This window comes from Mus caroli, chromosome X (genome assembly GCF_900094665.2).
Source record: "Mus caroli chromosome X, CAROLI_EIJ_v1.1, whole genome shotgun sequence".
NCBI lineage: Eukaryota > Metazoa > Chordata > Mammalia > Rodentia > Muridae > Mus > Mus caroli.
In genome coordinates, this window is record NC_034589.1 from 130,615,554 (window position 1) to 130,633,380 (window position 17,827).

Consider the following 17,827-nt stretch of genomic DNA (forward strand, 5'->3'; position numbering starts at 1 on the left):
ACTGGTTCGTTCATATTGTTGTTCCACCTATAGGGTTGCAGACCCCTTCAGCTCCTTGGGTACTTTCTCTAGCTTTTTCTCAAACAACTTCTAATAGAGAACCATTTGAGAAAGCTGTTGCATGACTTCTTCTTCTTCTTCTTCTTCTTCTTCTTCTTCTTCTTCTTCTTCTTCTTCTTCTTCTTCTTCATCCTCCTTCTCTTCCTCCTCCTCTTTCTCCTTTTCCTCCTCCTGCTCCTCCTCATTTTCCTCCTCCTCCTTCCTCTTCTGATTGAATCGACTTATACTCCATCTTAGAAACCTCTTGAACCCAAGCCAGGCAGTTTTATAGATTTGTCTTTCTTCCTTTACACCTTACTCTCAGCCTAATATTGACTTCACTATGTGGTGTTTTTGTTATTAACACCGTTCTGGGGCTAGAGAGTTAGCTCAGAGGTTAAGAGCACTAGCTACTCTTCCAGAGGACCAAGGTTCAAATCCCAGCATCCACATGGCAGCTCACAACTATTTGTAACTCCAGCACCAGTGAATCCAACATTCACTTCTATACTCTAAGGACATGCACACTGGTGGTGCAAATATACATGCAGGTATACACCCCACACACATTAAAATAAATAAATAAATAAATAAATAAATAAATAAAATGTTTTTTAAGGATTCTGACTCATGAATTGACTGAACAGCAACCAGTCATGAAAAGCAATATAACCAGCTCCCTTTTCAACTTCCAAAACACGGAAGTATCTGACAAGATCTTCAAGGTCAGTAACAAGTTTTTTTTCTTTTTTTTTTAACCTTTCTCAATTCTATACTGTAACCTTGCAATCCAACGAAATAAAACACACTATGATTCAACACATAAATTTGTCCACTGAGTCAGAGAATCATAGCAGAGCCATGCCAGATGTGGCCTTAGAGGCATCTCTGTCTAGCAATTATCACACCTGGGTGAACATATCAAAAGCACATCACTGGACTTAAAAATATATCAATGCCTCCTTGCAGGTCCCTACCAGCTGAATACCAACAAGAATCAATTGGAAAAGTGAGAGCCAGGACATAATTTTTCTTTTAAATGAGCCGTCAGAATTAAGAACTCACTTCAACTTCTAATTTGGTAAATGAAAAACAAAAGTTATTGATATTTATTTCAGAATCGTAATGGTGTATTGCAACTGTAAAGGTCTAAATTCATTCCCTTTGACATTCTAAAGCTTTCACCATTAAGTTTTCCGAGAGAAGATTTGTTAGAAACTCAAGCTCACTTTGGAAACAAATCCCCCTTTTCATTTCATTAAATCATGGTAAAATCCAGGGATTCCCTGATCCAAATTAAGATAAAACCCTCAGGTATACTGAAAGACTGTGTGCTATGCTAATTTGGTGTGTAGGCCTGGGTAGTCCACTTGTGAAACTGGGTAATTTATTAAAAACAAAACAACAAGAATTTATTATCACAGTTCTAAAGAGTGAAAAGTTCAAGATCAAGGAATAGTAGATTCGGTTGTTGAGTGAGAACTGTTGTCTATGTCCAAGATGGTATTGTCATATCCTTTGAAGTGGAAAAGCATTGTGTTGTCATATGGTGGGAGGCAGGAGGACTAATGGGCCAAAAGCTGTATGAAGTTTCATTTGTAAGGGCTCTACTCACACTGATTTAATCCCTTTCAAAGAAACTCATCTTACTTTATTGACCCATATTTATTGTGCACAGTGAAGGGTTTCATAAAGACAAGTTCTTTCAAGAATATCCTGTACACATTCATGTCCCCATCCCTCTCAGTAGTCTTCTCCCTTCCCCTGAGTCTTTCTTCTACATTCATGTCAAATATCTCTATATATGGTTTATATATTTATAAAAATCTAGGATCCATAAAGGAAAGAAAAACACATATTTGTCTGAGTCTCACTTTTTCACTGAAAATCTCAAGCTGGTCTAAATGTCATCATGTTGGTCATTAAAATTTAACACCTGAAGTTTGCAGGGTAATATGTTCAATTCCTAGCAAACCCCCTGTGAATTATTTATTTGATAGAGGAGTATATTCCCTTGGAAAAATCCAATGCAGTCAACACTCTAAATTCTTCCCTGTTTTAGATTTTCTTTCCATGTCCTATTCATGGTGAGACTATCTGTTGTTTCTCCGGAGTGTCTCCAAACACAAGGAAACCACACTGGGAAGGCCTCACGTAGGAGGAACAGGAGGATGGTGGAGTTTCCTCCTTCCTGCCTGCTTAACTCTTGCCTGCTGAGAAGAAACAGCTCATCTTTACAACTGATGCAAGATTTGTTCTGGTTGTCAAATTCCAATTTCTAAGAACAATAGGGGAGGAGGTGACCTCCTCAATCTTGAAAGACAGAAACTTCAAAGGGGATTTCTATTTTGTAAAGCATAAAGTAACCTGTTACTCCCAAAGATAGTACAGGTGACTAAAAAGAAAGGGTTTTTAATGTTTCAATGTCACCAGACAAAAGAATAGAAAAGGCAACCAGACTTTGAAAATTACCTCCAAACACTACCCCACCGTATCTGTGTCTCTTGACATCTCACAGCAAAACAGTAACTCAGAGTGTCATTTCTTCTGTTACATATAGTGTTGTGAGATTACTGGCACATTTTAGCTATTTGCATTTCAGATCTTATACCCACAAACCTAGTAAATGCATCAAGTTCAAGTATGAATGAAGTTTCAAGTAAGAAGATGACTTTTGGAGGAAAATCACTGCCAAAAATATGGACACAGACAGAAAAACTTGAAAAGAAAAAAAGTCTCACTAGCTTTACCCAAAGACTCTTCAATGACAGCCTCCTTTTAAAACCCAGGAAGGCTTCAGATTAAAGAACTCCAGATGTCTTACCTCATAGATTGCTATGTTGGAGTTCTCATATGTAGCTGGAGTTAGACTCCCTGAAGAAAAGGACAGCCTTGGGGACCTCCCACTTTGAACTTCTGAGATGATCTGGAAGCTTACACTGGCACGGCTTCCTCTCTGTGAAAGGATTAGGGGGGAAAGGTTGAACAAAATTGTCATTATTTGAACCTAATTCATAATAATCATTCAGAAACTCTTCTAAGGCTGTAGTTGGTAGCTTACTTAAATCCTAAATAGCATCAAGGAAAGGTTAACATTCCCACATATTTTTAACTGCCAGATAAGTTGCATATTGTCTTTATCATTTGAAAATGAATATAATTCCATCATTTCTCTCCTTCCTTTTTCTCCCTCCAGCCATTTCCTTGCATCCCCAATTGCTCTTTTCAAATTCTTGGCCCCTATTTCTTTAGTTGCTATTACACATATGCATGCAGCTATATATTCCTCAATGTATAAATACAACCTTCTCTCAGTCCCAGTCCCAGGAATGTTACTTTTGATTGGTTGATTGACTGACTGGTTGGTTGGGTTTTGTTTGTTTGTTTGTTTGTTTGTTTTGTTGTTGTTCGTTTTGCTTTGAGACAGTGTCTCTCTGTGTGTTCCTAGCTGGTTTAGAATTCATAATCTTCCTGCCTCAGCTTCTCAAGTGCTGGGGTTATAGTAACCATCCCTGGTTCTCAGAAAAAATTCGAAGGAAGGAAGATGATAACTGTTAGCATGGAATCCTCAATTTCTAGACTTGACATCTAGACTCAAAAGGTGAAATTAATTTCCCAAAATTATCTACTCAATAATTTAGTTAAGAAACTGTGGGTGTAGAGAAATCAAAACCTTAAAAAATAGAACTAGGGAACAATTTCAGATCCTAACACCCAATACTGGCTCCTTTTGATTCTACTCTGCCAAATGGCAATGCTCTTTCTGACAGAAGACCTCCCACAGAGCACTTAAGAAATATAGTAAATGGGTCATAGGCCCACGATAAGTGTGAGCTTGAAGTGGGCCAGAAAAGCGCCCATACCCTCAAGGAAGCCAGTAGAGTTATTTTATGTGAAGATGGAATAAGTCAACAGTTACATCAATATTCTTCTCTATATTTCTTTAAATGTCTTTAAAAAGAATTGTAATGACTATAAATAGGTACTCTTGTTATTTATCTAGACAAGGGCCCTCTTCTAACACCAATACCACCATTCACTTACTTATTATTAATTATTTTTATTAATGGTAGTCATGGTAGTGTTTTTGTTACTTTCAGACAAAGTCTCACAAAGACACTATCAAGTATGACCAACTGACCTTAAGAAAACAGTCCTCTTTCCTCTGCCTTCACAGGACCAAGGTTATATCACATACCACCAATACTCTCCTTTTTATAAGGAGGACACAGACAGCTAAAGAATACAAGGGCTTGGGCAAAGATGTTGATGCTTTAGATCCCTGTCCTGTGCTCTTTCTTACCACATCATGCTTTTTATCAGAATTGCTTGCCAACAAGAATTAATCTTAAATAATTTCTGATGCTGCAATAACAGTGGTCTCTGATCAACAGGTTGCTTTAGTCTTCAGTTAAGTTCTTTTCAACACCAAGTCTGAAGAAAATGTTCGGAAATTTTAACAGCTCAAGACTTAGGCAACATGAAGACCTGACTCCTCACATAACCCCTCCATCAACCTGCACTCCCTCAAAGAGAGCAAGGCAAGGGAGCCATCTACTTCTCTTCTCTTCTTTATTTCCACATCTCAGCAAGAGCACGTAGCTGTATATTGAGACACAGCCCTCTCTGTAAAGGGCAAGGGAGAAAGTGCTAAAATCTGCCAAAATCCACATACACTTGGATTTGGGCTTCACTTCCTTCTAAAATCTTCCTTTTCTGACTTGGCTTCTCCTGACCTGCCAATTTTTCTAGACTGAATTAATTCTGTATTCTCAAAGAGTTTACCCTTTCAGACGTTCCTTTTGGATGGAATTCTTGGCTTGGTTTCTTGACTGATTAAACACAGCCAGCTGCAAGTTTGTGACTGCACAGCAATTAAGCAAAATATATGCTTCCCCTATCTGTTCCACTCAGAATCTTTGAGAGAAGCCAAATGCCAAAAAGGGACAGAGAGCTATGTTCTTCTACTTGGGTAATACCATTCTTTTCCACTTAGACCAAAACACTTAAACAAGTAAACAAGCATCAACATCCCCTAAAGGGCTATTGATATTTGATGTTTTTTCACTTTTATACTAAAGAGTTATAATGGTGTTTTTATTCTCTTCAGATGAAAAGGTACGCATAAATGAAATAATCTATCATCACGAGCACCATCTTAAAGCCTAGGCTGTCTGGCTGTCTGACAGTAGCTCTAGTGTGCTCTTTGTGGCATTTTGCAAGTGCTGGCATAATTTTGCAACATGGGTGCAGTTTATACATTAGTAGACTTCACTAGGCCTACTCATTGAAGGTCTATGCATTGAAAAGACCAATTTAGTCCAAAATTGAGTATAGTTACTGTTTTTGCTACTTTAGAGCCCAATGTCCAGGCAGCTGTCAAGAACTGTCAGGTTGATGTGGATAATACCAAATTAATAGGGGGTTTGAAAACAGGTTTGTATCTTATGATCAAGGCTTTAGTACAATTATCTATATTTTCATGAGACTTTATCGGTGATCACATTTCTAGATAAAATATTTTTGACCATTATCTTATCTTGGTTTCAAGTTATAGAATGGGATTGCCTCAGAGCTTTGGTTTCAGTGTCTGCTTCAGTTGGGGAATTTCATACAAAGAATCCTGAGTGAAAACCCCAGAGAGACTCCCCACCACAACTGTTAGTCTCCTCTTGATAGTTTCAAAAATAAAAATCAATTGTTTAGTGTATTTCTGGGATGTGGGGGTAGAGTTCAGCAAAAATGATAGTTTTGTCTTTCATCAGTACATTTCTAGGAAGGTGATATCCACTTTACAAAATCATCTGAAGATTTAACCCAGATTATTATAAGTGAGAAATGAATTAAATAGCTCATCAGTTCATTTGCCTGACCACCCAGGACATTACCACACAATTCCATTCCTCACAGAGCCAACTCATTCCGTGTAAGTTTCAGTGTCATTTTTGAGCAACTGACCAGTCTGCCACGGAGACATGGAAATAAGTCAAATCTGGTGTAGTAAAGTAACAACAGTAAATGGCACATGGAAACAATAGGATGCTTTTTCTTTCTATATCTTGCCACCTCTACAAAGTATGCAAAGATCAGTGTCATTGCAACCACATAGACTAGCATAAGGAAACACACCAGCTCCCTTCACAAAGCTGTCCCCCACATGCTTTCTTTTCTAAGCTTCTGTTTGTGTTGTTTCCTCTACCTAGAGCATCTCTCAGGGCTGGGAAGACAGTAGCAAAACAGGATGAAAACTGTTTCAAACCACAGAAAGTTGGTCTATTACTATTATTATTATCACCATTATCATCATCTTTATTATTATTAACCATTTATCAATAACCAATACCAAAAATTTTTGCAAATTCCAACTTTTAAAAAAATATATATTGAAAGATAATATTTATACAGGTATGTGGGATACAAATGATGCTAAGATACATACAGTGTGTATAGCTCAAATCAGGGTACTTAAGTTACCTAATCATGTCAAACATTTATCATTTCTTCCTGATAAGAACATTCAAAACCCTCTATTCTAATTATTTTGGAGTATATGACACAACAGTGTCACCTTTCTATAATAAGTAGCAACACTGACAAGCCAATTTTTTAAAAAGCTCGTAAGTCCAGATTTTTTATTTGCAATTCCGAAGTTTACTACTAATTTCTCCTGGGAGGGTCGAAGAAAAGTGATTGATAAGTAGGCTATAATCTGTGACATAGACAAATTCTACCTTCCCTTCTTTTAAGACTCAGCTTTGGATCTGGGTCTCTGAAAGGCTCCTTCTATTGATCTGACTTCTCTAAAGTCCTATTCTATTTCCGGTTCATTTGTACAAGTTGGCATGTATTGGTTTCCTTGAAAGATCTCATTGTCTTCAACTTGACTGTAATGCCCTAGGAGGCAAGGAATATGCATAATCTCACAAAATGCATCCCAGGGACAGTAGCAGGTTTTTAAGAAGATCACCTATTATAACACAGATACAACCTGGACTTTCATGAAACTCAACCCTCTTTTACGAGTTGAACCATCTTTCTCCAAACTTTTATTAGTACATTTTATATTATAAGCACCATGTTGGGTGTTAGAGGCTAATATAAAGTTTAGATAAAAGGGGTTATATGAAGTCAAAGCTAAACTATTGCCCAGAGTGGACTGTATTCACTTTCAAAGCATGGTTCTAAGTCATCATTATCTAACCGAGATATAGCGTGAACTATAGATGTAATTTGAATTAGCATTCATACATATATCAGGGGATTAAACTGAATAATTGATATATGTACATAATACACCCTGAATAAATAAGAGTAATTAATATTTTGATATTCTTAAATTATATATATATATATTTAAAACATTTAGTTTTAAAAATGTATTTTTATTTTGTGAATTTGTCTGTGTATATGTGTGTGTGTACATGCCACATGCCTGTAGGTGCCCGAGGAGGCTCAAAGATGGTGTTGGATCCACTGGAGCTAGAATTATAGGTGAGCTGCTGGACTTGGGGCTGGGAAAGAAATTAAGCTCCTCTGCAAGAGCAAGGCAGCTTTTACCTGCTCAGCTATAGTTTTAGTCCTCTGTATTTTATGTTAATAAACTTTAGCCTCTTTTTTTCATTTTCTTTCTCTTTTTTTTTGTTACTTATGCAAGAAGTTGTAAATTACAGTCACTCGAGTGTTCTATAGAACACTGGAATTTATTCCTCCTGCCTAACTGTATTTTGATACCATTTATCTAATATCTTACTATTTCCCAGTCTTCTACCCTCCCTACCTTCTGGTGACTGTTAGTCCATTTTCCTAATTCTGCATGTAAGCAGGATGCTGTGAGATTGGCTCCCTGTATCTGGCAAGTGTTCTAAATACAGTATGTATTTTACTCTTATATTTTTGGTTGTTAGTCTAGCCTTTACTCTCTCTGGCTCATGTATCTTACTCTTATAGCATAGCATAATTGAAACTAATCAATGGCATGCACTCAACACTAACTTGTAGCTTCTCCCTATGATATCAGGCAAGAAAGTCAGAAAGGGGGCTACTTACCTTACTGCCAAAGTGGGGATTAATAAATGTCACATCTTCCAAAGTCAGTAGGATTCTGTTGGGTCCTTTAATCAACTGGATTTTATTTATACGTCGCCTGAAACAAATATGAAATAAGATGGTCGGGGAGAGGGTGCTGATGGTTGTCTCTAATAGATATATATTATGAATATAATAGGCATACATTATGAATAAAATATATGCATCACATACATGGATCATTACCATAACATTTATAGCAAAGAAATGCAACAATAAACCTGGTTATCACAACTTACAAAGACAAAAACACAAACAGGAAAATATTATTGAAAAGGTGTCCAAAAATGAAGCAAGGGTAATGTAGAGGGATAGTATCTCAGACTAATAAAATGGGGATCTCACATCAGGCACACATTCCGAACTCCTCCAAATCATTTTAAGGTGCTCTGCATACTTCTTCCTCACAGTAAGTACGCATCCTAATAAAATTAGAGCCAAAAGTCATTTGATCCTCAGTTTACAAACAAAACCACTTAATAGGAAACAAAGCAAAATAATGAAAATTGTGTGAGATTCCCTAGCCTTAGGCAGAGCTGAACTGGAATCCTTAGTCCCTGGCTGTAGGCCTAGATTTCTGCCCATAAGACCACTTGTCTCACAAAGTTGCATGCATGCGTTGCCAAAGCAACAGGTTGAAAAGTGGAAAAAAATCAGTCAGTTGTTTGCTTTGTCTACATGATTCCAATCAAGTGGGCTGACTGGTTTTTTTTTTTCCTTTTTACTGAATTAGTCTGTTGTCTGAGCATTACACAGACACAGTTTAAACACAACTCACTCCAAAATGTTTAATAATTTGCAGACGATTGTTTCTCTATTGATTTTATACAAATCAATGGAGATATAGGAGCATATGATGTTCACCTCACACAAGCAGGTAAGCCTACCAGGCAACTTAGGCAACTTAAGATCAGGAAGGAATCTCTCTCTCTCTCTCTCTCTCCCCTCTCCCTCCCTCCCTCCTTCTGTCTATTTCTCCCTCTCTCTTTCTCCCTCCCTCTGTTTCTTTCTCTCCTCTCTCCCTTGCACCCTCTCCCTCTCCCCCATCTCTTTCTTGGTCTGCTCAAAGGCTACACTCTGACTTTCTTTTTTCCATGATTCAAACCTGCAGTATGTTCACTGCAAGAGCCAGGGTGAAAGGAACACCCAGAGAATCACCATGCTCTCAGGTGCCTTCTATAATAACATCACTGTAGCTTTAAGTACCAGCAACCCAGTCAATTGTTCTCCGTGACTTCACTGGTTTGGAAACAAACAATGTGTTTCTAATTGTCTATACCAACAAATATGTCCCTTATCACGGTGGGAGCTACTACCCAGCAGAGAAAATTAAAAGAGCCTGGAGTGACTTCTTGGGTAGAGCACATGAATCTTTTGGCAAAGAAAAACATCACTCCCTAAAACTTATCGGTTTCATATGTGTAGAAAATTGTCTACACATTAAAGCAGGCACACCTGTGAAAATAATTGTACTTCACAAGACAATCTAGTAGAAAGCAAATTGGACTCCCAGTTTGGGAGGGAGGGGTGCAATACTGACTCTGCCATTAATTAGTCAGGTGCAGGTGACCTTGGGTAAATCATTTAACCCCTTCCTGCCTCAGTGTCTCCTTGTCTAGCCAAATAACACTCCTTACAGTCCCTGCTGTAGAGAATTGTTTTGAAAATCAAATGAGCTAATGTATGTGAAAGTGCTCTGAAAAGCAGGAAGCACTAGGGAAGTATCAGGGCTCATTATCATCATTATCATCATTAGTATCACAAAGCTCAGGAGAGCTTTACAGAAAGGCAGTGTAATCTGGTTGGAGGAGTAGGGAGAAAAGAGAAGTTCAAAGAATCCTTTGTTTTGGGGTAGTTAGGTTCTTTGCACATCTTTCTTTCTGGGGAAAAAAAAAACCTTAAACAATCAAAACACACAGAAAAAGGAAGGAACGGAGTGACTCTGCTGCAAGTAACCATCTATTACAGAAACTCATCAGTTGCTGGGCTCTTCTGATTGCAGCCGTGGTGGGCAGAGAGAGGGAGGAAGGCAGCAAAGAGGGCACAGCTTTTCTGCTTTGTTAGCCGAGGAACCAAGGACCAAGTGACTCTGGGAAATGATGTGCCTCTCTCTCATCTCTGAGTTTTCTGTGACCACTTGAAGTACCAATTGTCTCAAACTCATTTTCCTCTCCAATCATTTTCCTCTCTAATCATGTCCCTCTCCAATCATGTCCCTCTTCAGTCTTCTTTGCCCTTCAGCTCACAAGCTCCAAACAATCCCCCCACCTTTGTGGGTCTGCTTTTTCCTTTTTTTTTTCCCTTCTCTTCCCAATGCAATGATTAATGGGTTGAACTCACTCAAAACCCAGAGTACCAATCCATTCTGTTTAAAAGACAAGCAAGAATTATTATTTGATTAAGAATATAAGCAGCTGACTGTGAGTTCATTTTTTACCTTGACATGAAATGGTTAAATACTGGGTAGCAAGAGCCTGTGACTCCTAAAATCTCCCGGGAGTGGGTATTATCTGCCATTTATTTTTGCTGATTATCTAAGGATGTTGAATGAATATTAAATTACTTGGCAGCTTGTCACATTCAGACCAGTCTTGAAAACAGGTCATCAAATTAGTGGACCAACTGTTAAGGGATTTGAGGGAGGAAGACAGACTTGATAACAACTATGATGTTGATGAATGAAGAGGGTAGTTTTTATCCAAGGAAGAACAGTAGCAATCCAGATTGTAATACGCTAGACAAGAAGCGTAGATGTCCAAATGAAGAGCCTGGGTTCTCAACAACTACCAGAAGTCTTCAAAGGGCTCAAGTTTATCCATTTATTGAATGACTACTATAAATCACATACTAAGGTAAGTGCATTATTCACTTTTACTTATTTATTTTTAATTATACATGTGTGTGTGTGTGTGTGTGTGTGTGTGTGTGTGTGTATGGGTACTTGCATGAGTGCAGTGTCTGCAGAAGCCAGAAGAAGGCATCAGATTCCCTGGAACTGGAATTCCAGGCAGTGGTGAGCTACCTGACATGGGTGCTAAGTGCCACTCAGGGCTCAATCTTAGCCACTAAGCTACTCTTCACCTCCTAAAATATTTGTATGTATCCTATGCATGCACATGGTAGGGAGAGAAGATGGGCTCACATGTGCCATAGCATGCATTTGTTGGCCAGAGGACAATTTGTGGAAGTCAATTCTCTTGTTTCACCATTGTAGGTCAAACTCAAATCTTTAGACTCAGTAGCAATTGCCTTTACACACTGAATGATCAAGCAGAGCCTGCTATTCTATACATATGACTTAGCACCACTATGCATAGAGCTTAAAGTCTAGATAAAGCCTACCTAAAATATTCCAACTCCATCTGCTACCATACCATTTCATGGAGAATGTAGGGCATAGGTAAGCAATAATCAAAAGGCCTAAAATCCTAGTTCTCTTATCTCACCATCATATCGATGTACTCATAGGCAACATCACCACTGACAATACAGCTGTGGAAGTTTTTCTCAGCATCATGAAAACATTTCAGTCTTAAATGGGGCCAGTAGGGATGGTAAAACACTATGGGAAAGAAAACCAGTGGTTCATGTAATGAGGCAATTGTACTGAGCCATGACTTCCTGGAAATCAATATTAACAAGGCTGTTGTGGACTTCTATTTTGTGTATACAAAAAGAACAAAAAAATGTACCTTATAAAGTAAGCAAATCCATTGATAGACAGCAAGGCTATAAGTAAAGCAAAGCAGACCATCATGGCCAAGGCAGGGTCAATACCTGCTCAGAGAGAGAGAGAGAGAGAAGAAAAAGAACAGCATTAAAACAGAAAAAGCAGTAAATAAGGCACACCACAGAGTGACTCCTCGTGCTTTCTGGTGACTCAAAAATCAAGCCAGATGTACCTAACCTAATTCTGTTTTTTTTTTTTTTCTACAGCATAGCCTGTCCTGTTGACTTTATGGACAAGAAAGCAATTTCACTGTTCTGAAGCAAACCCACTCACCACTCTGACAATAATGAATCACATGAATTAAGGCTGATCAGGGTGTTTTCATTGGAGGAAAAAAGTCTACGAATGGAGAACTCTGAGTGCATTCATTTATGTAGGATAGCAATAACATTCTTGAGAATAAGTGCAGTAGCTTACCTGTGAACGGTAAGTACTATGTTGTCTAAAATAAAAGCCCTTCTTAATCCACCTGCATCCACTGACCTCATGAATTACATAACATTTGTCCTTCGAGGGTGAGGTAGAGCCAACTTATGACAATTAGTGTTTTCAAAAGCATATAAGTTACTCTCTATGAATCTAAGTGTTTAAATAGATTACAAGTCTTTCAAGAGAAAATACTTGATGAAGAGACAGTTGGATGTGTGATGCTAAAGTCAAATCAGAGTCAATCCTTAGATCAAATAGGTGGACATGTTTTTGGAAAGGTGTAGACAGACACTTAAGTCAGGATAATATGGGTTCTTCCATATTACAGCTCTGGCTGTCAGAGATTTGATGAAGTTTCTCTCTTCCAAAAGCTAGGAGGGACCCACTAGCCAATCAAACTGCTGGACTGGTGAGGAACATCAAAATTACTAGCTGTGGTGCCTACCACCAAGGAGAGGTATATTAGGAGAGTGAGGAGATGCGACCACTACGTGAGCAACAACTAAAAGGTGATTTTGTGGTAAGTTGTAAGGCAGAGATGGTTAATGAAATGGTAGTTCAGTGAGGAGATGGTGTAAAGATCTTGTGTAAAGATCTTGTGATAGGATCTGACCGGTAAGAGTAGGATACGCAGGTGATCTTTCTGGTAGGGGAAAGCAACCCCAGGCCACAGGCAATTAAAGTTAGGGGAGGAAAATGTTTTCCCTTTACTAGAGTAATGTCTTTGAGAAAGACTGAGACCTCTTTCAGAACCAGTGATGAGTTAGCTTTTAAACTGTGAGTCTCTAAGACTGGAAAGTGCCTCTTGTGGTTCTGATTATTTTGAAGTTAAGAAGATGTTTGTGCAACCTGAAATACAAATGTCTGCTCTTATGAGTGCTTCAATATTAAAATACACCTTGTCTTAAAGAAGCATTCCTATAGCCCACACTGAACTAAATTGATGACCAGCGATTTCCCATTACTTACCTCCTTGGCAGATCTTCCTTTCTGCAAACCAGCATTTTGCATCTGCACTAGTAGGCCTGCCACCAGGAAAATGAATTGGGGTCCCTCTGAACCTTAGCAATTCAGTTTCCATGTCCACAGTGTAGGTGCCACGGAGTTCCCATTCTTTCCCATTGGTGTCCAGGATTACATAATCAGAAATCCCATTTCCATTTGAGTCTGTCTTTATCAACTGGTTGAATCCATAGAACTGCATGTTTCTGGAATGCTGAACCAGGCTGGCAGCACTAGCCCGTCCATTTTCTTTCATAGCATTATTCATGGCTTGTGCGATAAAATAAATCGAATTGTAGATGGTTCCAAACAACGGTGAAACCTAGTTTTAAAAATTACAATTATCTTGAGCCCTACTCACCCTAGAGCGATTTTAGAGTATATTCCAACCTTCTCTTCATTATTATGTGCCACACGTCTGAATGGAGCAGAGCTCTGAAGACCCAGAGGGGGAAAATATTTCTGAGGACTTGCTTGGTTTCTCCCCTGAATTTTTCTGTTTTCCCCCCTAGGCCTTAAGATCTTTAAATATATCAAATATGACAATTTTATGAGCAAAGCAAGTCAAACACAGTATATGTTTATGCTACTCAACTAAAAATGTGATTTAGGACTTAAAAAGAGCACTAAAAACCAAGCATGAAACTATACAAGGGGAGTTCCAGGAAAATTATTGGTGTGCTGTGCATGATAAAATCACTTCCTTGCACTCCTAGTATATATATGACAAGATTGCAAAAAACTGGTCACCACAATCCATGCTTGTGTCTTCCTGGTTTTGTCCAAAATGCCTAGTCTATTAGACACATACTCCTCAGAGAAAATAGCCACTGGGATTCAGTTTTAAATGCATATTCACACACTAAACAACTTGAGTTTAAGTCAACAAATCCTACATCCAATTGGCTAGCTAAGTTGCAAAATGCTGAGGAGAAACCACCATAAATCAATAGGTAGGCTAAAGAAAATTGCATGAATACGCCTACTACACAATTGTTCCAACAGCATTGATATTTATATATCATGCCTGATGTACCATTCATTGACCTTGTAAGTTATTTCTGGAATAACTCTTGTATTTTTTATTATAAAAGGTGAAGAGAAAGATCAAACAGCCGCCCTACTCTGCAGCCCCAGAAGTTTAGGATCATGTCATTTTTACCAAGTTTTGAGAAAAGCTGATTACTTACAAGTTTTATCCTAAGGTCGACAGAGCTAACCTCCTGTGACAAGCTTCAAGTGTGAGAAAAAAAACTCACTTACAATGAACTGAATTGTGTTTGTATTGGAAATGCAAGTCCATACTCAGAGGGGTGCAGTAGCTCACAAGATAGTGCCATGCTTTGTGTACATAGACTATGATGGGTCAACCATGACTTCATATTAGCATCACCAAGATATATCAAAACCAAACTCATAGTAACAAATTTAGATGCTAATTTGGGGGTTATGAAAAGCCTCAGAGAGATTCTAATATATCTATGAATTGTAAAAGCAATAGACTATTCTTAAGGAAAGAATAGGTGAGTCACACATTACCTTACATAAATGATAATACAGAATTACCCTAACCTTTTTTATATCATTTGATTAGGTATTTTTATAGTTGGAAAAGGGGGATCCAGGGAAGCTAGGTGATCTGACAAGTTTACTCATTCAAGCATAAATCAGGACTCCATTACAGGGCTCCTATATCTTGGATTAGTCTTCCCGATTAGGAAAAAAAAAAAAAAAAAAAAAAAAACATTGGCTACAGTCCCTTCTGGTTCTGATCTCTGCTAAAAGTTTCTGACTTTTGGCCAAGTCAAGAGACTAAAATTAGCAAGCAAACTTTTTTTTTGGGGGGAGGGCTATATATGGGTTCTTGTTTAGCTTTCTCTTCTCTCCATATTAGAGAGCCCCAAACTCAAGTCTTTACACTCTCTCCTTTGATGACCACTCTAATTTTATGAAATGAAATAGCATATCTATCCCCATAACTCTCAGACTTAAGATTCCAGTTCAGACATCTCTCGTGTATCCAGACTCAAATAGCCAATTGCTTATGTCAATAACATTACTTGAATATTATATTTTAACATACCCTGAATTGATCTCTACCCCAACCCCCCATTGCATATACAATAAATATGCCTCCTTTTTCTAAATAGTTAGTATATACTTCCATTTTTTAGACTACTGAGTCTCAGTCTCCTGAATTCTATTTTCAATGAACTCTCTCCACTACCCAACCGGAACACACACTCTTCAGAAACAGATTAGAAATATATCAAAACAGAGTATCCACCTTTAATGAACGACCATACGCGGAAGTCACTTAGGAAGTTTTCAATAATCCCTTGTCCTGATTTTTGTGGACAGTGCTTGCCTTTAGGATTCCTGCAAGAGCCCATCTACTTTCAGAGATATTGGTAGGTTATGAGAAAAGGTGAAGGAAAGAAGGCAGAGTACAAAATCAATACTAGTAAAATAAAAACTGTTTTTTAAACACCCACAGGGCAGCCTGCCCCTGAAAGCAGAAAAGAACACTAGTGTTCTGTTTTGAAAGGCACAGAGCCTTCTGGGAAAGAGACCACATCTATCTATCTATCTATCTATCTATCTATCTATCTATCTATGACAAAAAAAAAGCATTGAAACCATTAAAAAAATATGTCTGCCTCTGAGTTGACACACTACACAGTGTTTTCTGTTGGCTAGTCTATCCTGCCCTCTGTATTCTCAGGTAGCCCCCTGGTAGAACTGGCTGGACAGCAACTCCCTGTGATTACTGAAACTTGAAGTTTTTTCTTCAGGATTTTCTCAACTCTTCCATATTTGACAGACAGACAGTCAGACACACACTCACACAGAGTGGGGCTGCTGTAAGTGCCCTCATAGCCACAAAGGTATAATGGAGAAGGGGCTTGACATTAATAGAAAAGCTTAGCAGCAGCTAAGCTGCTGTTCAATTACAAAGAAGGAGCTGTCACCCGGGCCCACTATACATGGGAAAACTTGGGTCTATTTCACCCATTCAGCTCCTTAGCAATGGAAATTTCCCCCTTCACATAAGTCCAAAGTCCGAAGCATGCTCTGTTAGTATCAATCACACAACTTCTCTGGTTGTATTTGTAGCAAATAATGAGAATTAGAAGTAAAAAATGAAACAATGGATAACCCGAACATGCTCGCTGTCCCTATCCTGGCTTCTCACTAAAACAGTTTTTTAAAAAATTTCAGTGGTTTGAATGAGAATGCCCCCCATAGGCTCAAATGCTAAATATTTGTTCCTGAGTTGGTGGAAGTGTTTGGGAAGAATTAAGAGGTGTGACCTTGTTGGAGTAGGTGTGGACTTGTTGGAGAAGATGGTTCACTGGGGATGGGCTATCTATCTATCTATCTGTCTCTCCGTGTTGGGGATCAGATGTAAGCTACTCTTCTAGGACCATGCCCACCTGCCTGCTGCCATGCTCCCTGCCATGATCGTCATGAACTGTAAGAGGCATTGAAGATTTTCTTCAATAAGCTCCATTTATCATGGTGTTTTGACATAGGGACAGAAAATTGACTAAGACAAGAAGCAAAGCAGACTGGGCAGGAACACTTGCCAGACAGATGACTTTGTTGACCTCACAGTCCAGAAGAGAAAAACCATTAATGATCCATGCTATTGTTTTTGCCTACTGTGTAGATCTGAACCTGAATAATGGTAATTGAAATATGTCACTATTTTTTATTTCATGACTTTAGATAACTCTATTCTAAGCTTTTAAGAACCATTAAAAATAAGAATAAGGTCACAGTAAGAAGCAGGACTATCTGAATTTTCTCAGCAGTTTATGCTGGTATAAAGTTGGTTGTCATCACTTGGTCCTCAGAAGTGTACGCTAAAACCTACTTCAAACAGTCATTATTTGAATAACAAAAATTGCAGCATCACTTTCAAACAAGCTAGGCACATGCAGAGACTTAAAAACTTTAAGTTAATTGAATTTCTGTTGTTAAAATTATAAAGTAATTCATAATCAGAATCCTTTGACTTGGTCAAAACCTAGAAGAAAAAAAAACAATGTTTGGCATGACAGTCATGAACACAATAATCTAATTTATATATAGTAAGGTAGATAGACAACTGTGGTCACTGAAATTTGGTAAATCTTTCTTTACAGACTTTTAAAACATCTCCTGGGCTTCTTTCTGAAATGTCCAAGCTGCTGCCTGCCCTTCAGCTTAGCATCCCCCACACACACCCCTGCCAAGAATCCATATTTAGGGTAATTAAAGACAGTAGTGGGGCTGGAGAGATGGATCAGTGATAAGAGCACTGACTGCTCTTCCAGAGGTCCTGAGTTCAATTCCCAGCAACCACATGATGGCTCACATGTAATGGAATCCATTGCACCGTTCTGGGGTGTCTGAAGACATCAACTGTGTACTCATATAAATTAAATAAGTAATTCTTTTGAAAGAAAGAAAGAAAGAAAGAAAGAAAGAAAGAAAGAAAGGAAGGAAGGAAGGAAGGAAGGAAGGAAGAAAGAAAGAAAGAAAGAAAGAAAGAAA

The 17,827-nt window shown here is 38.3% G+C and overlaps 1 protein-coding gene across 1 annotated transcript in view; it reads right to left on the bottom strand.

Annotated features, from left to right (window-relative positions):
• The window catches only part of Gucy2f (guanylate cyclase 2F, retinal), an 85,677-nt gene that overhangs the window by 44,474 nt on the left and 23,376 nt on the right, over positions 1-17,827 (bottom strand). The window contains exons 3-6 of the mRNA XM_021153636.1: positions 13,253-13,607; positions 11,817-11,901; positions 8,086-8,182; positions 2,864-2,995 (exon numbers count right to left, since the gene is read on the bottom strand). Coding sequence (XP_021009295.1) covers positions 2,864-2,995; positions 8,086-8,182; positions 11,817-11,901; positions 13,253-13,607 — 669 coding nt within the window. The remainder of the gene's footprint in view (positions 1-2,863; positions 2,996-8,085; positions 8,183-11,816; positions 11,902-13,252; positions 13,608-17,827) is intronic.